General features: G+C 45.6%; 1 protein-coding gene across 1 annotated transcript in view; it reads right to left on the reverse strand.

Moving 5' to 3' along the window:
• The window catches only part of SERINC5 (serine incorporator 5), a 98,991-nt gene extending 73,932 nt beyond the window's left edge, over positions 1 to 25,059 (reverse strand). The window contains exon 1 of the mRNA XM_084881319.1: positions 24,844 to 25,059. Within this exon, the coding sequence (XP_084737445.1) occupies positions 24,844 to 24,870 (27 nt within the window). The 5' untranslated portion in view covers positions 24,871 to 25,059. The remainder of the gene's footprint in view (positions 1 to 24,843) is intronic.
• Between the last annotated feature and the right edge of the window lie 1,708 nt (positions 25,060 to 26,767).

Below are 26,767 nucleotides of genomic sequence, written 5' to 3' on the forward strand. Positions count from 1 at the left end.
TCAATTCAAGGTTACTTATACTCTGCGCCTCAGTCACATCTGCAAAATAGAGATACTAGTAGTTCCTATATCACAGGATAGATCATTAGGATGAAAAATATATTCAAAGCACCTAGAGCAGGGATCTTAGTTACCAATGTTGTTCTTAGTGCCCCCAAAGGAAGCTCAGAGGGCAGGTACCTGCGCCTCGTTCCTCAAAAGCAGCTATCATCTTACTTCCTCAAACTCAACAGTAGCTGATGCTTGGGAAGACTTGCCTGGTGGCTAGCTCTCTTCCCACTGCTCAAGGCACTTCGGGGGGGGGGGGGGGGGGGAGAGTGATGGGGGGGCAAGCAACCCCAGGACTCCCTTTCTCCTGGCGGCTCAAGCTGCTCTAGAAACTTGAAACTTGAGCATCCGCAGGCCCATCAGCCAAGCTTCACATCCCACCAAAAAGCTCTTCCCTTTTGTACTTCTGTTCCCTGGTTTTCTCCAAAGGGAATGTGAGGGCAGGGGAGTTTTGGAACTACCTAAACAAGTAACAACAACCAGGCCATAGCTCCCAGTGCTGCAGCTTCACTCCCAGGTGCTGTCATGGACTCCACTGCACTGGGCAAGTCCTGCCACCTGTGAGGTGGTCACTCCTCTTCTCCCCGCCGTAGCCATGGGAAACCTAGGCACGAGGAAATGAAGTAGCCCAAGGTCACCGCTTTTTAGGGGTGAGGACAAGAACCAAATTCAGGGGATTTCAAATCAGCATGACTGCCTCACCAAATTGGGGGGAAGGGGGGAAGAGCACTTTATTTTGGAAAACCGAATCAAAGTTCATTTCCGATTAAGTTACTGCTTACTAAATGAAAAGATTAAACAAAGAACCAGCTACTGCTCCACATAGCAAGGAAGTGCCCTTTATAGTCCTGCCAACCCCATTATTTGGGAGCAGTTTAACTGATACAGGATGGCTCCAGTTTCTACTGCCAGTGTTTATATTTTGTGATTTGTATAAACAAAATCATCTCTCATGCCTCTGACAACATCTACTACCACTCTGTGTAACTTGCAATTAAATCTCTGTAAATATTTAATCTCATGATCACGCAGACATGACTCAACCATCTAAGAATGACGAAGAGTGACCAATTCCCAACATGCAGTCTCCAGGCCACTGACCGACAGTCCCAGTATGTCTAAATCCCAGATGAATAGTTATCCAATGTATAATCAATTTAAAAAATTAATACAATTGAGAGCCCAGCAATAAAGCCTAACATTTATGGTAATTAATGTTGGACAAGTGGGCCAAGATAATTCAAGGGAGAAAAGCAGTATTTTCAAAATAGGGTGCCACCTCGGGATATCCAAATGCAAAAGAATGGAACTGAACCCCTTCCTTACCCCATACACAAAAACTAACTCAAAATGGGTCAGACCTAAATGTATAAATTAAAACTATGAAACTCTTAGGAGAAAACCACAGGGCTATATATATCTTCATGATCTTAGGCTAGTAAACACCAGTGGTTAGAGTGTGGGCTTGCACATTTACACCTGAAACTAACAGAAAGTAATATTGAACGTAAACTGTAAGTGGAAAGAAAAAAGAAAAAAAAAAAGACCAAAAGCACAAGCAACAACAACAAAAATAAACAGATACATCAAAATTTAAAACTTCTATGGCAAACTGCGGCTCACGAGCCACATGCAGTTCTTTGGCCCCTTGAGTGTGGCTCTTCCACAAAATACCATGGCCTGGGCCAGTCTATTTGAAGAAGTGGCATTAGAAGAAGTTTAAGTTTAAAAAATTTGGCTCTCAAAAGAAATTTCAATCTTTGTACTGACAAATGAGTTTGCCGACCACTGCCATAAATGATACCATCAAGAAAGTGAAAAGATAACTCAGAATGAGATAAAATATATGTACCTACTGTACCTTATAAGGAGCTGGTATCTAGGATATATAAAGATTTCTTAAAATTCAATAATTTAGAAACGGCCAAAGGATCTGAATAGACATTTTCCCAAAGACATATGAAGGGACAATAAGCACCTGAAAGATGTTTAATGTTACTCATTAGAAAAATAAAAATCAAACCAAAATGAGATAGCACTTTTACACCCAATAGGATGGCTATAATTAAAAAAAGAAGAAAAAGACAGACAATTTTAAGTGTTGGGAAGGATGTGTAGAAATTGGAACCCTCATACCCTGTTGTTGGGAACACAAGACACAGCAGCTTCTATATGTATTTTTTTTTTTTTATTGATTTCAGAGAGGAAGGGAGAAGGGGGGAGAAAGATATTGATAGAAACATCAATGATGAGAATCATCTATCAGCTGCCTCCTGCATGCCCCCTACTGGGGATCAAGTTTGGACGTGTGCCCTTGGCCAAAATCGAACCCAGGATCCTTCAATCCACAGGCAAACGCTCTATCCACTGAGCCAAACTGGCTGTGGCCACAGCAGCTTCTCTGGAAAATTATTTGGCAGTTACTCCAAGGTTAAATATAGTTACCATCTGACCCAGCAATTTCACTCCCAAGAGAAATGAGAACATGTCCACATGAACACTTGTAGCAAATGTTGAGAACAGCCATTATTTAAAACCGCCAAAAAGTGGAAGCATCCCAAACAACTATCTACTGATAAACCGATGAGTAAAATACAGTATATTCATAAAAAAAGGAATGAAGTACTTACACCACGGGTGAACTTTGAAAACATTAAAAAAAAAAAAAAAAAAAAAAGGCATGAAAGAAGCTATCATAAAGACTGCAGACTATATGGCTCCATTCCTATGAAATTTCCAGAATAGGCCAGTACATAAGATTAGTAGTTAGCTGCCAGGGCTCTGAGGAAGTTTGGGGGAGAAATGGGAATAACTGCCACAAGCCACGGAGATGACAAAAATATCCTAAAAATTAGATTACACTGATAGTGCACAACTCTGTGGATATACTAAAAACCATTGAACTGTATATTTCAAATGAGTGAGCTATATGGTATGTAAACTATATCAATAAAACTAGTTTTATAAATTTTATGAAGAATTTCTTTATTTTCTGGCATATAAGATGACCCCCTAATTTTACAGTTAAAACATAGGTTTAGGCCTATATTCGCTGTATAAGACTACCTCCCACTTCAAAGAAAAGACTTACTTTGCCGTCAAGATCTGCAGGTAATTTTTGTGCAATTTTGGTCTTTTGCCCCCGATTTTCGGTTGACTTTTTTTTCGTTTCAAAGGTCGTCTTATTCGCCGGAAAATACGGTAATTAAAAAACAATAGTCCCATTCAGACAAAATAAGCAAGAATCAAAAATAAAACTTCAAATGATAACTTTAAAAGTTTGGACATTTCTCCTCAACAGAATAGTAAAAGCTTGGGCATTTCTCCAACTCCATGTTAAGAATAAAAATAAAACTATGAGGGCTTTTTTGAACACCTGTTAACTTAAACAGGAATAAAGTGTCCCCAAGGGCAAATTCCCAGCACTTAGGAGCTGAAATTGTTTCACGCATTTCTTAAGTTATTGGTCAGCTATAAAATGCTTTGTAAAGTTTACATAAAGTATTTCATGGATCTTTCAACATTCATTTTTCTGTAAGAGACTGCAGGTTGAAATGGCTGAATCTTAGTGCTAGAGCTGCCATTTCTCCGACAATTTCCTTGTCTTGTACCAAAGCAGACCCTTCGATGCCTCCACAGCCAGCTGGAGCCCTCTGACCAAGACTGGATCTTGGCACCCACTTTTATGGGTAGCATTCTCTTTTCTCTAGTTCTGTTCACCTCAATACACTTGAGTTCAGAAAAAAAATCTACATTTACCTATGTAAATTGTGGATAAAGATAAAAATAAATTACACCACATATCCCTATCAGCTACATAAATTGATAACTCAGTTCCCTATCTTACTGCAAAAATGGGTTAAATCTGTTATCTCTAAACCCACTTCCTAAATATTATATCACACACACCACCACCACCACCACCACCACCACCATCTCCTCAAGGGTTGGGGATAATATCAAAATGAAAACAGTGACAAAAAATGCAAGTATTTAATGTGTTATATTTCATATGTACAGGGTTTGCTAAAGCCTACTAAAGCAACTTGAACATTTTAAAAGAAGCAGCCAACACATGCTCATGATAAAGTCAGACAGCACAGCAAGGTTTCAAATGAAAAGGAAATTCCCCCAACGTTATCCCTTACCCCCCCCCCCCAACCTCCTGTTCTTACTCCACTACATCACCACTGTTAACAGTCTCCAGTATCTTAAAAACTCTGAGATATCTAGGCATATGCAAGAATACATACAAAATGTGGTTATTCTTTTTTCAAATCTATACACAACTTCATCATACACATACTGTTCTTCAATCCTTACTAAATACTATATATTGGAATCTCTCACACACAAATTTTCTTCATTCTTTTTCATGACAACTTGTATTCCATTATATGGAAGGCTAGTAATTCATTGTAGTCTCCACTATTAATGATCAATTAAAATGTACTGCATTTGCCTTAGCTGGTTTGGCTCAGTGGATAGAGTGTCAGCCTGCACACTGAAGGATCCCAGGTTTGATTCTGGTCAAGGGCCCATGCCTGGGTTTCAGGCTTGATCCCCAGTAGGGGGCATGCAGGATCAATGATTCTCTCTCATTATTAATGTTTCGATCTCTCACTCCCTCTCTGAAATTAATAATATATATATATATATATATATATATATATATATATATATATATATTTTTTTTTTTTTTTTTTTTTTTTTTTTTTAATGTGCAGCGCTTACTTCTAGTACAAAAAAATAGTAAAATTGCTACATCCAAGAACACAGGCATATTTAATTATGATTCAAAGATATTACGCTAAGTTAAACATTCCTCCAAATTCCCTCAGGCCAGCATGTGCCCTCTTGCAGTCCTAGAGCCGCTGGGAGATGTCCAACTGACGGCTTAGGCCTACTTCCCAGATTGGGAAAGGGTACAGGCCAGGCTGAGGAACCTCACTGGTGCATGACTGAGGCCAGGGAGGGATGCGGGAGGTTGGTCAGCCAGGAAGGCTCCAGGGCATGTCCGACCCATCTCGCTCAGTCCGGATCAGCCAGACCCCAGCAGCAAGCTAACCTACTGGTCAGAACGTCTGCCCGCCTCGTGGTCAGTGCACGACATAGTTGAACAGACTTAGCATATCACTAGCATATTACACTTTGATTGGTTGAACAAACGACTGGCTGACCAGACACTTAGCACACTAGGCTTTTATTATATAGGATTTGTAAAATGTTTTTGTTTATTTTTTTTTTGAGAGAGAGAGAGAGAGGGGAAAGAAGGAGAGAAACATCAATGTGAGAGACAAACATCAATCAGTTGCCTCCTGCACACACGCTCATTGGGAACAGAAACCGAAACCTGGGCATGTGCCCTGACCAGGAATTGAACCAGTGATCTTTGGTGTATGGGAATGATGTTCCAACAAACTGAGCCACACCAGCCAGGCACAAGATTATTATTTTAAAAGTTCAGCTCTGACCGGCCCTGTACCTATCTCCAAGGCTCCCTTTTTCTCTGACTTTCCAGTGAGCTAAAGTAACAACAGCCCTGCCGTGGCTCTCACTTCTGTCATGATGCCTTTTTAGTAAGTTCATGCAGCCCAGTGTGGCCCATTCCTTTCCTATATCATTTCCAAAAAGCCAAAGGAGTCCCACCTAGGCTCTCTCCTGCTGCTTCTTCTACCTTAAGCCCTTCCTTTATTTCACTGTCCCCAGCTTTATTAATAAACATTCTCTCAAAATCACTTGGGCATGTGTTATGAAATCTTTCCTACACAAAGTCAAGAACCCACACAACTACTGACAGGACAGCCAACAGCAGACTCACTCCTGGCCGAGACCCATCTGATAACAAAACCTCAAAAGAAGCTTATTCACAACTGAACGGAATCGAATCTGGGACCCCTCAGTCCGCAGACCGACGCTCTACCACTGAGCCAAACCGGTTTCGGCAGTAACACACTTTTGAGATACCGAAAATAATACCCACAAACATAGTATTAACCCTCAAGAGAGCACACAATCTTGTTAACTTTCCTGTAATCCAATGCCCTCCCTGCTTCCTCCCACCTCTATCTAACCTTCCTTGTCCCCTCCTTAATTTCAAATGCATAAAAGAAGCTGCAAAACTGTTATTCTCTGAGCGTTTGAGATCTTGGTCCCCATCTCACATCAATGTTTCTCTCACTCCCTCTCCCTTCCTCTCTCTAAAATCAATAAAAGCATATCCGGAGAGGATCAAAATTTTAAATAAGTAAACTTTCCTAATAATTATCTACAGATTTGAACATTTCTTACATCAACACTATGAATTTTAAAAAGCCTAAACATGCACACCAGGACTAAATAAGTTCTCTCGCTATAAAGCATGCTTTTTCCTAACCTTCCAAACATGTAACTTCAGCTTATCTTAAGCACGACCTCTTAATGTACTTGTGAGCAACAGTTAAACTTCATCCCAAGTGCAGCCTACAACTTCATGTTACACTTGAAAGTATGTATGTCAAGGTGGTCCTGTGGTGGAGTCATCTACCTTGCTTATTGGTGTTGTTTTCACCTCTCTAGCTATGCGCTACTAGGAGTAGGATTCAGACCATTTGGCGGGAGTGCTAAGCTGTATGAGAACATTATCAAGACCACAGTGGTTCTTATCGGGGCAGCACCATCCCACCCCCCTGGGGCCTTGGAGATTGCTGGCCATGAAGGTGGGGGCTGTGTTTTCAGAGACTGGTGAGTGTGTGATATCAGAAGGTTATCACGCATGCTAAATACCAGCTCTCCCAGGACTCCCGCAGAAGAACAAACTGCCCATCCAAACACCAGCAGAGCTGCCCGCCCCCACATGCCCGCACACATTCCTCCCAAATGCCACGGCTGAACAAGTTTGTATTATAGCTTTTTCTTTATCTCTTCTAATAATAAATGTACAGAATACTTTTTTTTAAAAATATTTTTTTTATTATTGATTTCAAAGAGGAAGAGCGATAAATAGATACATCAATGATGAGAATCACTGATAGGCTGCCTCCTGCACCCCCTCTCGCCCCACAGTGAATCGATGCTGCAACCGGGGAATGTGACTGGCAATGGAAAGCTGACCTCCTGGTTCAGAGGTTGACATTCAACCACTGAGCGTGTACACTTGTGGGGCTAGAATGCTAGTAGATTTTTTTTTTCTTTTCAAAAGCCCTGGGCTTTGATTTTTATTATTCTCAAAGTCTTACAAATGTCCGGAAGGGCAATGCTGAGTGGAAGAGAGGAGGGGACATCTCCTTAATAATCTGGGAATACCTTCAGACTCCCCGTAATGGGGGGCAAATGGAATGAAGGCATCAGCCTTCTCCAGCACGGAGCCCTGCTTTCTCTCTGCCGCACCACAGCAGGAAAAAGTTGGAGACTCGGTTCTGCTGAACCTCTTGCTTCCAAGAAAACGCAATCCCATGACAACCCTCATCCCGCCTCTCCCCCCATCATAAGGAAATAATTTAGCGCTTCATGCTTTTCAAAGCCTGCAGCCAGAAGCCACTGCTGGGCATAGCAATTTGCATAGAGCGGCTCATTGCTTAACCAGATTTTCTAAATGGCCTAATACCTCTTACTCAGCAACCTGCAACTTTCACAAACTACTTCACTTGGTAAGAGAGCACATTCTTTTAAAACTGCTTTCTGTTAAATCGTATGGTCCACAGTCAGGGCAAAATTTTCGGGGGGGGGGGGGGGGGGCGCGGAAATGTTTTAAACAATTGCTTAGAAGCTTACGAGAAGAGACAGAAGGTTTAAATTTATTTTATTACCACAAAATACAGGTTAAAAAACACACAATGAGATTTCAACCAAAAAGATGAGGTTGAAAGTCTGCAGCCATGAGCTTTTTGTTGTACTGCTCTGCAAAGACAGCAGATGTCTTCAGAAAAAGCCCCAGTATCTACCCGTCCACTCTCCTGACAGTTACCGAGTCAACTGTGTCCTGGGCACTGGGGCTCGGCAAAGGCCAGGGGTGCAGGGTGCAGGGTGCCCTCCCCACCCCCCGCCCCAAGTGCTGATGAGCTGTGTGGCCTTGAAAGAGGCCCTGTCTCTGGGGGCCTGCCTCCTCCTCAAGAACAAGGCTGGCATGCTGCTCCCTGGAGGATCCTCCCAGCTCCAGGAGACCGAGAGCCTCCCAGATTCTCACACGCGCCATCTGAGAAGGGCCACCCTCCCCAGGAAGGAGGTGTCACTCCCATCAGAAACCTCACAGGCAGCGGGGACACTTCCTCTGGCTTACTCCCCACCGAAGACTCCACAAGGCGGTTTCATTTCAAACAGCCTGCCCGTTATCCTTAAAACCTACATATTTGAGTGTGCTGAAAGTTCCAAGATTTGAGCTCCCAGGGGAACTTTCTCATACCCCAAGGCACAACTCCCCTCCGTCAGCACGTCTCAATTTTCAGCTTATGGTTTGGGTAGACACAACAGATCCCCAAACCAGGACCAGCAGCCTCAACCCAAGGATGGGCCTCTACGGCCCAGGAGCACAGCCTCCGGCCTCCCGGGAGGCTGCCTGTCTCTTAGCTACCTTACAGAACGACGGCAACCTCTCCAGCACACGGGCAGAGATGTCATTTCAGCCTCAGGAGGCCCGGGAAAAGAGGAATTATACCAGAGCTCCCCAAAATGAAGTAGAGCTGGGAGGTGCTTTTGAAGATAGGAAGTTCCTGTCCCTGGAGTTGTTGGCTTATTATGATTACGTGAAATCTGAGAGCAGTTGGGTAGCAGTCACAAAAGATCCTTCCGGAGCTGGTTCCCAGGGAGATGGGGAGCAGGTCCTCCCTCACAGCCAACAGGACAAGAGGTCTGCAACGCCCAGGGCACTGAGCTATTCATCCTACAGTTGGTTCTGCTATGCCAGTGGTCGGCAAACCGCAGCTCGCGAGCCACATGCGGCTCTTTGGCCCCTTGAGTGTGGCTCTTCCACAAAATACCACAGCCTGGGCGAGTCGAGTCTATTTTGAAGAGGTGGCATTAAAAGAAGTTTAAGTTTTAAAAATGTGGCTCTCAAAAGAAATTTCAGTCGTTGTACTGTTGCTATTTGGCCCTGTTGACTAATGAGTTTGCCGACCACCGTGCTATGCAGTGCTTGCTCGGAAAACAAAACTTTGTTCCAACAGGATTAACATTGAAGGAGTTCAGGGCATCTCACCCCAAAATACGCTGCTTTGACATGCTGATTATTTTGACTTAAAAGCGTTTGAGAAACAGCAGGTGCAAGGTCACTCTGAGCTCCTTTTTTCTTCCTGAAAGAAGGAGATACAACTCCCACATCTAAGGAGCCCTCCCGGTACCAGAGAGAAAGACATTATCAAGGATAAGAAGTTGAGACGGAGAGCATTCTACACAAACAGACCTTGTTAAAATAATCCTTATCTCCCTTTCCCACCTCCCCACATAGTTGAGTCACTTTTCCCCAACTACTTCTCGGTTTAATATAAAATCATTTCTTTTGGATCTTCCCTTCCTTATGAGGGTGGTGCCCAAGTCACATTAAACTTACAGATTAAATAAATGTGTGTGCTTTTTCTCCTGCGGATCTGTCTTTGTCAGTTTAATTTTCAAGCCCAGCCAGAGGCCCCAGGAGGGTCAGGGAGAACTTTTTCCTCTCCCCACCATGTGAAGGGACAGTTCGAGCATAACAGGATGTGCAAATTTGTTTGTGAGAAGCACTCTCCGAAGGCGGAAAACTGCGCCCAGCTGAACGGAGCTGCATAGGATTACGAAACGCACACACCTCCGTTCAGCCAGTGCGCTCTGTGAGTCACCCTGCAGCACATCTGGTGCTAAACTTTCCATCCAATTTCAGATAACCCCCTTCCACGACTTCACAATTCACAAGCTGCAAGTCTTCCAACGCCCAGTTCGACAAGCAAATTTCAGGTCTTTTACAAGGTGAAGTGCCAACTTTTCCATGTAAAACTGTAATACCATTTTTACTGGCTTCCTTTGGTTTTTTAATGTTATTGACAAAGTTTTTGAAACCTTGCCCCAACCCCGTTTTCCCCACAAGGCCTGGTTTTTATTGTGTGATTTTGCACAGTAAGATTTTTAGGACACATATTCTCTCTATGCCATATTATGAGAGAGAGAGAGAGAGAGAGAGAGAGAGAGAGAGAGAGAGAGAGAGAGAGAGAGAGAGAGAAACATCGATCAGTTAGTTCCCCTCCTTTGGTGGACCAACCCAGGATAAAACCCACAACCTAGATATGTGCCCAGACAGGGAATCAAACCAACAACCTTTCAGTGCACAGAACAACACTCAACCAACTGAGCCACCCCGGCTGGACTATAACAGACACTCTTAAATGTAAGAGTCACTGATGGGTTGAAAATTAAAACCCATCAGACAAAGTCTTGAAGACAAAGAGCATTAGCAGAGACAAAAAGGATCATTTTAGAAGAGAATCAATTCATTAAGAAGACAGAACAATCCTAACTGGTTTGGCTCAGTGGATAGAGCGTAGGCCTGTGGACTGAAGGGTCCCAGGTTCGATTCTGGTCCAAGGAATGTACCTTGGTTGCAGGCACATCCCCAATAGGGGGTGTGCAAGAGGCAGCTGATCGATGTTTCTCTCTATTTCTCTCCCTTCCTCTCTGAAAAAAAAAAAAAAATCAATAAAATATATTTTTTTAAAAAAGAAGACAGAACAATACTAAATGTGTGTATACCTAATACAGCTTCAAAATATATTAAACAAAAATTAACATGACTAATGGGAGAAAAAGACAAGAACAATCATATTTGGAAAGTTTAACACCCTTCTCTCAGTAATTGACAGAATTAGATATTACCTCACCCTCCCCCCCCCAAAAAAAAAAATGAAGATCTGAGAAACACCAGAAACACCAGCAACCAACTGAACACTATACCCAGTAATTGTAGAATATATGGAACATTCACCAAGAAATATCACATTTTGGGCCATGAAGCAACAGGCTTAAAAGGAGTTAATGTATACATAATGTGTTCTCTGATCATCACAGAAGTAAGTTAGAACTCAACAGCAAAAATACTCCTGGAAAATCTATGAGGCTTCCGATACTGACGAATCTGGACGTGAAACCACATTTTCCCGACTCGTGGCTGTGAGGGTCCTGACAATTAGCCACACGTAGTCTCCTTTAATATTTGGAAGGAGAAAACAAAGATGGGCCACCCTCCTGGTTCTGTGACAGGCATTTGCAATGGCTAAACTGGGGTGGGGTGGGGGAGTGTCCATGTTAAGCCACCAGCTGTGTGGGTGTCAGGAGGCAGTCATGGTGGCCTCAGCAGCTTTGACTTTGAGACTTCTGGATCACTGCTATGATGATGTGTTCTCAAATCCAGGAGTCTCCTGATTCTTGCTCCTCTAGTTCTTTTAAAAATATATATATTTTATTGATTTTTTTACAGAGAGGAAGGGTAAGGAATAGAGAGCTAGGAACATCGATGAGAGAGAAACATCGACCAGCTGCCTCCTGCACACCCGCTACTGGGGATGTGCCCGCAACTAAGGTACATGCCCTTGACCGGAATCGAACCCGGGACCCACAGACCGACATTCCATCCACTGAGCCAAACCAGTTTCGGCTCTCTAGCTAATTCCCAACATTAAATTCCCTTCTTAAAATAACTAGAGTGGCCTCTGTTTCCTGCATTGGAACCCTGACACACCTGCAATGCCACTGAGTGGAGAAAATTAAATGAAACAAACACTGCTAAGAGAGTCGGCTAAAACAGAGCAGGGAAGCTATTAAAGTGGGGCCTGTGAACATCCTGGGCCTCAGTTCTCAGAGCTGCTATTAAGTGGCTGACCTGTTGCTAAAGTCAGCTCAAGGCCGAGACATAAACATCCTGGAACAACTGCTGCGTGGACGTATACTCGACTTCCTTGCTTGTAGTTTTCACCTCTCATTTGCATATTCCAACGAACCCACCCTTTTTTTTTTTACTTTTTTTTAAATTATTATCTGTGTACATATTTTAACATTTCCCCCCCCCCCATACATACCCTCCCTCCCCAGAGTTTTGTATCCATTGGTTGTACTTATATGCATGTATACAAGACCTTCGGTTGATCTCTATCTCCCCCAGATCTCCCTCCCCTCCCCGCTGTAATTTGACAGTCTGCTTGTTGCTTTACTGTCTTTATATCTATCTTTTGGTTCAACAGTTTATAATGTTCTTTAATATCCATAAATGAGTGAGGTCATGTGGTATTCTCTTTTATTGACTGGCTTATTTCACTCAGCATAATGTTCTCCAATTCCATCCAGATTGCTGCAAATGATGAGAATTCCTTCTTTTTTATGGCAGCATAGTATTCCATTGTGTAGATGTACCATTGTTTTTTGATCCAATCATCTGCTGACAGGCACCTAGGCTGTTTCCAAATTCTAGCTATTGTAGATTGTGCTGCTATGAACATAGGGGTGCATATATCCTTTCTGATTGGTGTTTCTAGTTTCTTGGGATATATTCCTAGGAGTGGGATTACTGGGTCAAATGGGAGTTACATTTTCAGTTTTTTGAGGAAACTCCACACTGTTCTCCACAGTGGTTGCACCAGTCTGCATTCCCACCAGCAGTGCACGAGGGTTCCTTTTTCTCCGCAACCTCGCCAACACTTGTCGTTTGTTGATTTGTTGATGTTGGCTATTCTGACAGGTGTGAGATGGTACCGCATTGTTGTTTTGATTTGCATCTCTCAGATAGTGACTTTGAGCATGTTTTCATGTGCCTCTTGGCCTTCCTTCTGTCTTCTTTTGGATTGTCTCTTTCGACAATCACAACCTGTTCAGATCCCTCCCTAAAATCAACCCCAAGACACAAATGTCCCCCTTTAAAATATATATATATATATATATATATATATATATATATATATATATATTTTTTTTTTTTTTTTTTTTTTTTTTTCCCCCAGAGAGGAAGGGAGAGGGAGTGAGAGATAGAAACATCAATGATGAGAGAGAAAATCATTGACCAGCTGCCTCCTGCATGCCCCCCACTGGAAACTGAGACCACAATAGGGAGCGGAGGAGGGGGTGCGGATCAAGACCACAACCCAGCTGAAACCGGTTTGGCTCAATGGATAGAGCGTCGGCTTAGGGACTGAAGGTCCCAGGTTCGATTCCGATCAAGGGCATGTACCTTGGTTGCGGGCATATCCCCAGTAGGGGATGTGCAAGAGGCAGCTGATCGATGACTCTCTCTCATTGATGTTTCTAACTCTCTATCTCTCTCCCTTCCTCTCTGTACAAAATCAATAAAATATATTTAAAAAAAAAAAAAAAAAAAAAAAGGACCATAACCCAGGCACATGCCCTTGACTGGAATCAAACCTGGGACCCTTCAGACCGCAGGCCAATGCTCTATCCACTGAGCCAAACCAGCTAGGGCAAACTTCCCCTTTTGCTGACCAAAGAAACTGAGGCTCAGAAAACAAGACTGGGAACAGCAGTGAGCACCCCAACATGGGAGTGGTTCAAACACACCAGGTGTACACTTAGGAGGGGCATTGTAAAACACATCTCAGCTTCAGATGAGGAGTTAAAGGGATGCCCTTGAAAGTCTCTGCCTAAGGTTTCTCTGATTCCACAATCTGCCTCAACAATCGCCATACAAATAGCAAAACCTGGATCTCTCCAGAACTAGTTTTGCTTCTCCAGAATTTTCCCCATAAGAATAAAATCCCAGGGGATTAGATTCAACAAACTTAAACAGAAAAATGAGGGGGACGGTGGGGTTGAAGGAGGAAGGAAAAATAAAAATAAAAAAATCCAGGGGATAGAGGCTATCTCCAGACTAAACTTTAGCAGGTTCAGGACAGCTGGCAGGAAATGAATGTCAGCTTCCTGCAATTTGGAGACAGAAGCGTCCAAGCCTCTTCTCCAAATCCCAACAAGGCCCGTCCCAAAGGTGCTCAGCCTGTACCCTGCTCCTCCTTCACTTTGACATCTGTTCAGATCCCTCCCTAAAATCAACCCCAAACCACGTCCCACAGAACCCCCACGTGCTAGTTAAAGGTCTCCCCCTGTATTGCCACAGTCTTAAAAGATAATAACCTACCCTCCCTGGCCCCAGTTCCTCAGCTCCCCAGTACCTCACCCCAACCCACAGCATTGTAGCTTCTGCTCCCCGAAAACCAAGGCTGCCCAAATGCCCCCACCATCCCACCCCCCACCCCCCACCCCCAGGATTCTTGGTCTCCCTCCTGTTAACCGCTCAGTGTCACCTGACAGAGCCACGAGCTCTCCCCCAGCTCCCACTGCCCAGGCTCCTTCTCTCCAGGCAGGCTGCACTCTCACTCAATTTTCTTTTTCTTTCTTTCCAACAGGGACTGTCTGCCTTTATATGAATAATGTCCCCATTGTGGGTCTTTCCCCTTGCATTCTACATTGGGGTTTGTTTTGTTTTGTTCTGGTTTATTTTACATCCGGTGTCCTCTGGGGTCTGTCCTGCAGTCATCAAATGCCTTTGAGAAGCTGAGAAAGGGTTAAGGACCTTCTTCCAGAGAAAGGTGTTCCCGGAATACATATACCCAGGCACCACTGTGCACCGCAGGGCTGCATGGAACCCCTGGAGCCCATCCCCAGGCACTCGGCCCTCCCCGTGCTCCCTCATTCATCCCCAGGCACTCGGCGCTCCCCGTGCTCCCCCATTCATCCCCAGGCACTCGGCCCTCCCGGTGCTCCCCCATTCATCCCCAGGCACTCGGCCCTCCCCGTGCTCCCCCATTCATCCCCAGGCACTCGGCCCTCCCCGTGCTCCCCCATTCATCCCCAGGCACTCGGCCCTCCCCGTGCTCCCCCATTCATTCCCAGGCGCTCCCCGTGCTCCCCCATCCCCAGGCACTCGGCCCTCCCTCATTTGCTCCCAGGGGAATGTCTCCTCCCAGGGACACTCTGCTGAGGCACACAGACCTCAATGGGGTCTGCCCAGAAGTCCTGCCCCGGAAGGGATTTTACACTAAGGAAATCCAGCATCAATTGGTTAGTTGCTCCGCAGCATAAAAGTCGGCCTCCGGCTGCCTTTGGATTTTATTATGCGAGGCACACGATGAATATTCATTAATAGACACGTCACTTCAGGGGTTGTTATGTGTCCTCCCCCCCCGCCCCCAAACAGCAAAAGGAATAAGTTGACAATGACTTAGGATCCTTATGAACAATGCTACCAAACCAAAGAAAATTCATATTCTTAGAGAATGCTATTTTCATCGCTATGGTTACAAAACGCTGCCATTGTTGCTGCCATTGTTGCTGCCATTGTTTCTGCCACACCACCAGAGTTCAATGAGCACGGAGTCAAGAACAAAAGACTGAATTCTTCCCCCATTTGGGTGAGTCACACACACTAAGGATCAGAACACTAGGGGACTCGGCCCGGTAACATTACTGACATACAATTAGAACAACAATAAAACACAGAAAATAAATCCCATAAAGATCTTGTGTAAACAGAAGTCTGATTTCCCATCTCTCCTGGTTATCTCTGCACAAATCAGATTTGAGTGTGTTTTTCCCCCTTTTGTTTTGACTAGACAGTTTTCAAGGGGGTGGGGGAGAGGAAGAAGGAATGCCTTCTAATTACTATATAGTGTAACCCTAGTTCTACTTCAAACCCACAAATAGTTTCAAAATTTATTCTGTGATAAAAACCCACTCTACGTTTTTCTGGAATAGCTGTTTTCCTTAAACATTAGCTCAACTGTAATCTCACAAGGCAAACTACATTTGAAAAGCCAAAAGTAAAATCCTGTTTTCTTTATAATTCAAACAGATGTTTCATGTAATCAAACTAATCTAGTGTTTTAATTTCCTACACACACATTACACCCACTCTCAAATTTTATCCTAAAACATTTTAAAATATCATTTGTACGCAAGCTAGGAGATAAGAGGATATCGCCATTAGGAATGTTTTAAAATACATTTTAACTCAGGCCACAAAGGCTTACTTTGGACTCCCTGGAAAGCCTGATCGTGAGGGACAATCAGTGTTTAGATGTGTAACGATGATAGTGCTCTCAGCATCCAACCTCAACCCTAAATTAGAACTGACAACAGCAATATGTAATGAGAATTTACTAACAGCGCTGCTCAGGGCACTAAGAGAACACAGGATCTTTATTCATAATTACAAATTAAAATACTGAAAGTAGCTTAGTCAAAAGATAGAATGGAATTGAGTCCAGTGGCTAGTTCTGCTTATGTGATGGCTTCCTTTTTAATGCCAAGTTATCGTAGATGGCTTTGTTAGAGTAGCCAGCTAGAAGGATATGAGCTGAGGAAGGCAGTTAGGGTTAGGGAGTGGGGACAGGCCAAAATGAGACAATGGAGGCAACAGACCCCCATGTGAGAGGATTTGGAGCCCCTCCAGAATGTAGTCTAGCTAGTGGCATCACACGTGGATGAAGGAGACTTATAGCTTGAAGTTTGTTTGTTTATTTGTTTGTTTGTGAAATAAAGGAGGGGAGGCTTACTTAGGGACACTCCAGCCTGGCACTTGGTTTGGTTTCGGCCAGCTGAGTTACTCACTCAGTCGTCTATATCTGAGTGTATTCCTTTCCTGCAATAAATTCTCACCTGCTTTTGCAGCTATTTGTTGTCTTTCGTTTGCATTCATCCTACAAGAAGGCAGGAACCAAGGATGCAGAGCACTGTCTCCAGCCAGAGGCAACCCTGACCACCACTGACACCCGGGCCAGGTGCTCTCTGAGACGCAAGCAGATGACCCATCAGTACGGCTCTCCCCACGCTGAGGCTTCTACACGAGCTTTCCATGAAAACACGGGGAAACTGAAAAGCTGCCATGGCTCAGCGCTGACTCACTCCTAGAGAGTCACTGTCTGTGGGAAACCTACCGGTGATATTTACACAGAAACCGGAGAGCAGCAAGCCTAGGCAAGAGGTGGATGAGGCTGCCCTCCACTCCCTGCAGGTGGTGCCTCCTCCGCCCTCCCCTCCCCACAAAGTCACCCCACTAAGACTCGCTGCAGCCCAAAGCCGTGTGTCGGCTCCCCAGGCCAAGCTATAAAGCAGCCGGAGGAAACAAATCTAAAAAAAAATAAAAAAGCAACCTCTTGAGAACTCTCCACCTCACTGATCTCTACGCTTCAAGGTCAGTGGCAGACTCATCCTTCCAACAACCTGAACTTGGCTAACCACACAGAGACCTCCACAAACCACTCTTTCCACCTCAGCAACCGTCCACCACCAGCCCAGTCACCACCGTGTGTGCGTTTTACTGCATCTTGCCCGTTTTATAAAAATGAATAGAAAAATAAAAGTGCCAATGCTGGTAGCAGGCACAGGACTCAAACTAAATATAACAAAGTGACTCAAACACCATCTAGACATACTTTCTGTGTAAGGAACTATAAAGAAAAAGATCAAAGTTGAAATATATTGTTGATGATGACAATGTAAAAGGGGTGGAAGTATGCAACCACTATGCTGTATATACCTGAAACTAATGTAAAATATTATTTAATGTCAACTGTACCTGACAAAAGTAAAGAGTCACCCTAATGTACACTATGGGCTTTAGGTAAGCATATATCAATATTGCTTTATCAGCTGTAACAAAGGCACCACACTACAGCAGGAGGATAACAGGAAAACTGTGTGCGAGGGGGTAGGGAGAGGAGGTATATGGGGACTCGACTTCTATGCTCAATTTTTCTGTAAACCTAAAACTGCTATAAAAACAAAGTCTTAGTTTTTTTTTGTTTTGTTTTGTTTTTAAATTAGGTATTTTCTTCATTATTTTTAGTCTTTTGGGAAATGAAACACACAAACCTATTTACACATAAGCCTGTAAACTGACTCGCACACATTAAGCTTTATATAACACCTATGGAGAAATTGGCCATGTTTGAAGGCAGAGGGACTATCGCACTGTAAGCCCAGAAAACATTAATGGTTGTAAAGGATTGGCTTAGTGCATGTTGAAAACTCCCTTGATCATCCCATAAAAATTCAGCAAAAACAGCAGGATTGAATATAGCATCCATAACATAATCCCAATTGTACAAAGTAAGATCATATGTATTAAATATAATTGCATTATTAAATATAAAACATGGCGCTCTCTAGATGACATGTGATTTTTTTTCCCCCTATGTCCTTCACAAATACCCTAAATTGTTCAATAAAGCATCAGTCATGGAAAGAGAGAACTTTTTGTTGTGTCCACCCTGAATTCTTTCCAAGAGTGGAAGCAACACATAATATGCTGATGACCTAATATTTCCAATCACTATAAACAAAGAGCTATAGCGGGAAAGAGTTTGTAACCAAAACCACTGGACAGGGGCTTCAAGGAGGCCCCAGTACATACTCTGAGAAGGAAAACCCCTGTTTTGTAAAAAACTGCTGTTTGGAATTTTCTGTTTTTCTTAGATGGCCTCTTCTCTTATTCTAAAAATGTTTGCTTTCTAGTCTGCTTTAGCCTGTTTGAATAATGATGAAGATAAACTTAGCTGTATGACCTTGTAGGCCAGAGACTAGATATGCCCATAATCTCAAGGCCATGCCGGGTGCATTTTTTAATTGGATAGAACTGTATTGTTTTCAAGGTCAGTATCGAGATAACCACTAAGTGCACATAGGGCTGGCTCTTCAATAAAAAGGGAAGTTCTGCTTGTAGCCTCGCTTAGAATTTGAATTCATTTTTTGTAAGCCCATCGCGCGATGAATAAAGTGAGTCTCTCCAAATTCTCCTCCTGCATTGTTTGATTGTTCGGGAACTCTGTAACATGTCTAGGAGAGAGGAAACACATACATGCAATAAGTATGAAACGACTCCAATGTTTCAGAGGACCAAGTAAGAAGTGGTGTGCACAGGTGTAAGTGCAAGTTCCAAGAGAACTTTCAAAACAAAGGAAGGACCTCGCTGAGCAAATGCTTCTTGCAGTTGGCCTAGGAAGTACAGATTTGGATGTTATAGAGAAGGAAAAGGAAAGACATTTCAGGAAGAGCCTTACTCTTGTGTGGTGTGTAATTTTTAATCTTTAAAGAACTCTCCATGGATCCTGTGTGTGTGTGTGTGTGTGTGTGTGTGTGTGTGTCTATTTTAAGCTACAGTTGAGAGGTGGACAGTTGCCTCGATGAGGAAAACCCATTCCAGCTAACATTTAACAGCGATCAGGCAGGCCACCCTCAAAGCCATCTCCTGCATGAGCTTCGGGTACGTCGATCTTGAAAGGCCCCAGGGTCTGTTAGCCAGTGGAATCTGCGGGATCTCTTGGCACATAGCAACCCCGCCCAAACCCCTGCATGAAGAGACTAGACCAAACTTTAACGCGGCCTCTAGCAGCCTAAGGCTGCAGTCCTGGGATGACCCAGCCACCTTTTGCCTTTTGTGTTCTTGTCTGGAAAAGCTCAGAGCTGTCAAAAGAAATGAGCTGTTTTGTTCTAGTCAACACGTAAGACAGGCCTCCCTTTCTTAAAGCATTTATTAAAAGGGGCTTACAACTGTGAATCCCTCCCTGTCCCTTGAACATGTACGAAATGTAGTTCCTACAGTGCAGGAGTGTCTTTCTCAAGAACCCAAAAGCCTGCCTTTGAAATGTAATCATCGAGGGGGTGGGATTAATCTCCCAGTCTCTGTGGAAGGAGAGAATCTCCTCACTAGCCTGCTAGCAGTCACAGCTGGCCTAATCATGTGTACACTGACCAACCCTCTGAAACTTCACACTTCCCTAATACTACTGTATCTGGCCTCCACCTGCTTGTCCTCTGCACTCCCCCTTTCTCTCTTTAAAACGCTCAGTCACCCCCATGGAAAACAAAATGGAGCCAGGCTTTTTCCCCTACTGTTAGTGGTTATGGAATAAAATCAGTTTCAATGCTTTAAAGTCTGGCTTTATTTATCTTGAACAATGGGTAGTCCCATTTGTGGCTTTGTTAATTAACATAACAAACACTAGAGGCCCAGTGCACAAAATTTGGGGGAGGGTGAAGAGGGGTGAACCCTCAGCCCGAACTGCACCCTCTCCTATCTGGGACCCCGTGGGATTGGGCCTAAACTGGCAATCGGACATCCCTCTCACAATCCGGGACCGCTGGCTCCTAACTGCTCACCTGCCTGAATGCATGCCTGCCTGCCTGCCTGATTGTCTCTAATCCCTCTGCCTGACTGCCTGCCTGATTGTCTCTAATCCCTCTGCCTGCCTGATCCCTCCTAACCACCTCTCCCTCGATCAGTCTAAGCTGCAGTCTGGCCTCCTTCTGAGGGAGGCCACGTGGAAGGTGCCGCCCCCATTACCCTTCTGCTTTGCCACTGCCGGCCTGATCCTGGGCCCCTCACAGCTGCTGGGGCTTTGTCCGTAAGGACCTCCAGAAGGTCATCTGGAAGACATCCACCCTAATTAACATATTACCCTTTTATTAGTATAGATTAGAAATGGGCTTTCATTGGGGGAAATCTCAGTGATCAAGTAACATGATCCAACTGGAAATACCTTCGCCTGGGCATTCCTATTCTTACTGAACTGGCTATGAGGGCAGACTGAGTCTTCAGCCTGAGAATGGCACCACAGACTCGACCCAACCATTTGGCCCTGCTGATTGGCAGTCTCAGTCAAGTGCTCCCTACTAGACTCTGTCCCATCTGCCTCGGGTGAACAGGCAACTTGGGTCAGTGTACCAAGGAGAGGTCTCGGGTCAGGCTGCTGCCTGCCAGTTACGTCTGCATGTGTGGCAGAATTTGGTCTGAGACCTGCTTTCTTTAGAACTTGGAGCAGGGCATGAGAAAGAAGCTAAACTTCATCCACCCATAACTACTGGCAACACCAACATCTAACAAAACAGCCTAATCACTGTGTAAAACTGAGGTAGGGCCACTGTTAGTGACAATGAGCAAGTGATACTCATTATCATTTAAGTATTCTGTAGTAAGAAAAATCAGGATAGTAGTCAAGTGCTCCAACTCTCAGGTGCACCAGTATTCAAGGCTTTGCTCCACCACTAAAAAGCAGTCAAGTTCATGTCTGTCTTGCTGCAAAGGGAGACATTTCCCATCCCTTAGGTGTGTTGTGAAGAATGAATGACATCATGTAGGTGAAAATAGACAGCACACTGCAGGAATGAAATAGACCTCAGCTATTGTTCTTATTACCATTACTGTTTACACTTGCCTAGAGTAAACCCTGCCAAGCCTTATTCTTGAATTGCCTTGGAAGGTCTCTCTAGAATTTCTTAATTACACCTCTCACTTCCCCTCGGATGGTATGTACTGTCATTTTCTGGAGCTAGCTTCCCCCACACTGACATCCCCCAATTAGCCCAGAAGTTCCAAGAGAGCAAGCAAGGTCTCTGGTTCAACATCCAGTTCCCAGAGTGCTGGGTACGCAGAAGGTGCTGAGTGATCTCTCCTCTAATGTCTGCTTCCATTAACATCCATTAACCAAAAGCCTAATCAAAACCCAAGTGAATAGCAAAGTCAGTGAAAAAATAAGATGAAAAATAAATAAGTAAATAAATAAAGCCAGGCTGGCATGGCTCAGTGGTTGAGCATCAACCTAGGAACCAGGAAGTCATGGTTCGATTCCTGTCGGGGCACATGCCCAGTTGCGGGCTTGATCCCCAGTGTGAAGCATGCAGGAGGCAGCTGATCAATGATTCTGTCTCATCATTGATGTTTCTATCTCCCTCTTCCTCCCTTCCATCTCTGAAGTCAATAAAAATATGTTTTTAAATAGAGTAAGATGACCTGAAGACTAGACAGGTACAGGTGGATAATGGCCAGTAACAAACTAAGCTTTGGGGAGTTCCTTACTCGGTGTCAAACCTTGTACTAGAGACTGTTATCACATGAAATCCTCATAACCCTAAGAAGTATTGTCACACCCATTCTACAGTTGAGGAAAACTGAAGTGAAAAGAGAATAAGTAATAAGTGCGGTCACACCAGCCTCATTGTCCAGACTTCCCAAAACAAACCCAGGCCTGAGTCCAAAGCCCAGGCTCTTTGGGTAACCCATTGTTCCTGATGGTCTTCAAAGTCCCCAAAACATCATCTCCAAACTCAAATTTCTCACAATTTAAATATCTAACTGGTGGCTTTTTAAATTTTTTTTGTGTGTGATGTTTGGGATATTTAGTTTTTTTAATGGGCATCTCAAATGTAGCAAAGCTCTGGCCAGTGTGGCTCAGTTGGTTGGAGCATCATCCCATACACTGAAGGGTGGCAGGTTTGATTCCATTAAGGGTGCATATAAGAGGCAACGGATTGATGTTTCTCTCTCTCTTTCCCTTCCTCTCTAAAAATCGAAACAAACGAATAAATAAAAATGTAGCAGAGCAAAAAAAAAAAAAAAAAAAAAAAAACCTGTGGGTTTTCCCTGCCAAATGTCCTCTTGCCTATCAGCCTACTATTCATCTCAACAAATGACACCATCATCTACCCAATTACTCAGGCCAAAAACCGAATCTCTCATTCCCACACCCTGCACTCCCCACCACCTTGGGAAGATGGCTGAGGGCAGAGATATTTATCTGGCTCACTGCCACACGCCAGCTCCTGGCACCTCACTGGTGCTGCAGTTTCGTGATATACAAAGACATATATATTTGGTCTTCATCCCCCATAGGGGAGGCCCAGCACTTGTGAATGGTAGCTGAAATGGGGGTATGGAAGGGTCCAGACCTGTGGAACTATGCCTTTAACCTGCGGAATACTAACTCCTAACTCCAGATGGTTAGTGTCAGAATTGAATTGAATTGTTGGACATCCAGTTGGTGTCCAGAAAGTTGAGTAATCGGTTGCCTGGGGTAAGTGGAGACCCTATTAATTTATTTATTCATTTATTTATGTAGGTAGGTAGGTAGGTAGGTAAGTAGATATTCATTTATCCATTCATTCATTTTTATTGATTTTTAGAGAGGAAGGGAGAAAGAGAAAAAAGATTGATCAGTTGCTTCCCACGTGGGCCCAGAGTGAGAATGGAACCCACAACCTGAGTATGTGTCCTGATGGGCAATCAAACTGCCACCTTTTACTGTAAGGTGGAGGGGGGAGGGGGAAAGGCACTCCAACCAACCCCATACAACTGATATCAGAAGTGCTGTGAATAAAAATAGTTCATAAGTGCTCAAACAAACAGCTAAGTTTCTGCTGGTCTCCGAATTTTTTTAAATGCAAGCTTATCAGTCACTCCATACGAATAAAGCCATAGTGTCATCACCCCTCCGCCCTGGGACTGACCACAGCGACGTCTCAACAGTCCCCAAAAAGCAGAAGGTAACTTCTCGGTGATGAGCGGCCAGGATTGGGTTCTTTCCAAAGTCCTGACAGGGGGATTTTAGAAAGAAGTCATTACATTCTGCCACAATATCAGATATACCAATAATTCTTTTACAGGACCCGCGTGAGAGCCGGCGGTAATTTTCAGAGCTCTCGCTTAGCTACTTGGAGTGACAGAAAGGCTCACGGGGCTTCCAAAGAACTGGTGCAGATGCCCCCAAAACATCTGTAATGCAATTCCTATTAATGAAAAGTATTTCATCAAATTGGAAAGTATCTCCAAACAACAATTAAGGATTTGCAAAGCTTTCCTGAGAATCAGAACATTCAGAAAATAGCTTTTTCGGGTCCACGTTAGTCTGGGATGCATCCTCTCTCCCCTTGCCTAACCCAGGGCAAGCCCTTACACCTCCCATGTTCTCATCTCTGAAGGCCAGCTTGCATGCATGCCCAGTACAGTAGGAGACCTCAAAAATCAAGCCCTAACTCCCGTGGCCACCCCGAAGAGGTGGGGTTATCTGCAGATTGCCTGCCGGTATAGTACAATCGGAAGGTTTCAGAAACCTGGAACAGTTTAACCTCTCCATCGCTTAGGAGCTGGCCTCGGCTGCCAAAAGCTGAATGTATGAGGAAGCAAGGACATCTCTGACCCTGAATGCCCCCCCAGAGTTAAGATTCTTTTGTGGAAACACCATGCTGACCGTCAGTGTGGGCTGGGAGGAGGAAGATGGACACCGGTAAGGCTTTACCTATTTCGTGTTTGTTTGTTTTTTCCTAACTGCAGGGACGAGCGAGAAATGAACATTAAAGGATTAAACCTATCATTCCGCCGCGATGCACCCCTCCCCGGCGGGAGACGCCTATCCCAACGGGGCATACGTGCTAAGACACCGAGAGAGTTTAACACAGAGAGTTACAACACAGGCAAGTTCAGTTTCCACCCGCGGTGTCGCCCCCTTCGGGTCAGTCAGGTCGGGAAGCGCAGGCGGCAGGGCTTCGCCTTCCCCGCGCCTAGACCTGGGCGCTGTGGTTCGGATCCCAGGCTTGGACACGTTCCCGAAGGGACGGAGCCCAAGCTCTGGCGGCCTTGCAGAATGCCAGGCGCAACCTGCAGGGGCCATGGGACGGACCCGAGTTTTGCTCAGAGCCTGGGAAAGGAGGTGCTGCCCCCGCCCCACGTCTTTTCCTGGGTGAGCCCCGGAACTCGTTGGCGTCCTGGGAGAAGATGACACCCGCCGGGAGCCATTGGGATCTTCCCCCAGGTCCTGCCCACCGCGCCCCAGCGCAGTCCAGGAGGCCGGACGGGGTGACCTGGGAGGGTGGCGGGGAGACTCTCGGGCTTCCCCGCGTCCCAGTGTCCCTCCCCGCCCGCGCGACACGGGTTTTTCCCCGCCTGCCCCGCGCCGCGCTCAGGCCCGAGGGTCTGCCCCGGGCGATCCACCTCCCGCACCGTGCTCCACCCCGGAGCCCGGGCGCACAGCCAGGGGATCTGCCCCGCCGCGCGATCGGCCGCCCCCCGCACAGCACCCGCCCGCTCACCTGGCCCGCACAGCACTGCGCCGACATCGCGGCGGCCGGCACCGCGGGCGCCCTCGCCTGCTCCCGGCTCCCCGCCGACAGTCCTCCCCGAGCCGGCCTGGAGCGCCCCTCCGCGCACAGGCTCCAGCCTCCAGCGCAGGTGGCCTCCCCTCGCCGCGCGGCAGGTACAGTACTAGGGCCGGGGTGCACCCAGCCCCGTCCCAGCCCGGCCGCCGCAGCCCCGCCCCGCCCTCCCGCCCCTCCGCAGCCCCGCCCCGCCCGCCCTCAGGCCCCGCCCCTCTGCCAGCCCCGCCCTCCAAGGCCCCGCCCCTTCCCGGGCGTCGGGCGGTGGAGCAGGCTCGGCCCACTTCCGCCGGCGGCCGCTGTCACTTCCCGGTGTGGCCTTGGGCTCCGGACTCCGCCGGCGGAGCGGCCGGCCGGGCGGTGCGCCCCTCGGCTCCCCGGCTCCCGAGGAAAGGCTGGCCGCCGGCTCCGGTAACGCGAGGAGCCTTTGGTGCAGAGATTCCCGGGCGCCCCGAACTCCACCGACGCTATGTATCCACGGGATCCCTGTCCCTGAAATCCCTTTTCCTTCCTCGTCTGCCACCTTCTGGGGAAGTCGTCTCTGCCCAAGCTTCCTCGGACCCGGCGCCAGGCTGTTGTGCCCTGATTTCCAGGGCGCCTTTGGGAGATGCAGCCAGAGCCCTGTGCTCACATCACTGGGTGTTATCACATCACTCACCCCTTACCCTCCTCCCGAGATCGCATCCCAGGCCCAGGGACTCAGTGTGCATCCCTGCGTTCTCTCACCTGGCCTTCCTAAAAAGGGGTCCCCAATAATTGCCTGTTGCGTTCAGAAAGCAGAGAGGGGTGCCCTTAGTTTTCCCCCCTACCCAAATATTCTCCTCACAGCCACTGACGCAAAGAAGGATATCTGTTAGGAAGAACTTTGCCCCAAGCCCTTTTTGTTACCAATCCCTTGAGTTCACTGCTTGGGGTGTTCTATTCAAGAACCAGGCATGGTTGTGGCTAGGTGGTTTAAGGTACGTGCAGCAAGCAAAGGAGATAAGGAATTCACATCCAGAGCTCTGCTCTGTCTCCCCAAAGGGAGGCTTAGCCATTGCTTATATGTACTACTTGATTAACTGCATGTTGATTTCTCCTTTGCAGTTAACTCACTAAGTTGGGTCTCTGTCTAGCTCATCCTGTTACAGCTGCTTCTGCAAAATACTATGATATATTTTAACAAGTATTCATTAGGAACTGCCCAGACCCTTATCCTATCTTCTTAACACTTTTAAATCGGCATTACCATGCCTACTCATTTTAGAAATGAGGAAAGTGGAGTCCAGACAGGTTAAATAACTTGTTCAAAGCTCCACGGCAAAGCTGAAGGAGCAAAACTGGGACTGGAATCAGAACCCGCCAGTGTGCTCTCGCACACGGATCAAGGCTTGTCCTTGAGTGGCTTCCAGACAGTCTTTGGCTAGGAAGTGACTGGCTGGGCAGTTTAGGAGGCGGAGACTATGAGGAAAGGCAATTAGCGGAAGAGAAGTGATGGAGTGGGCCCTACTCAGCCATAGAAATGAAGAGAGTTGACTCTAAAAAGAATTTCTAATAATTTTTAAAATTTGTAATTAATAATTTTTTAAAACTATAAACAGCATACACAGTCTTAGGCCAGTGTGACAATTCTGCACGGTGGCCGCCCACGATTCATGAAAAGCCAAACCTCTCACAGGACTTCAGGGAGCTCCATTATTGGCTGTAGCTGTCAGTTTGGCCCCACCTCTCACTAACTCATTAACTCACTGGAGTTTCCGCCCTGCGGGAAGAGCCAGGCAGCCTCCAGGGAAAGGGAAGGTATGAAATCCACACGTGTTTGAGCAGGCTGGGACGCTGAGGCCTTTGACAGAAACTGGGGTTCCCGAAATCGGAAAACACT

The sequence above is a fragment of the Pipistrellus hanaki genome (genome assembly GCF_964339955.1).
Source record: "Pipistrellus hanaki genome assembly, chromosome: 4".
Taxonomy (NCBI): Eukaryota; Metazoa; Chordata; class Mammalia; order Chiroptera; family Vespertilionidae; genus Pipistrellus; species Pipistrellus hanaki.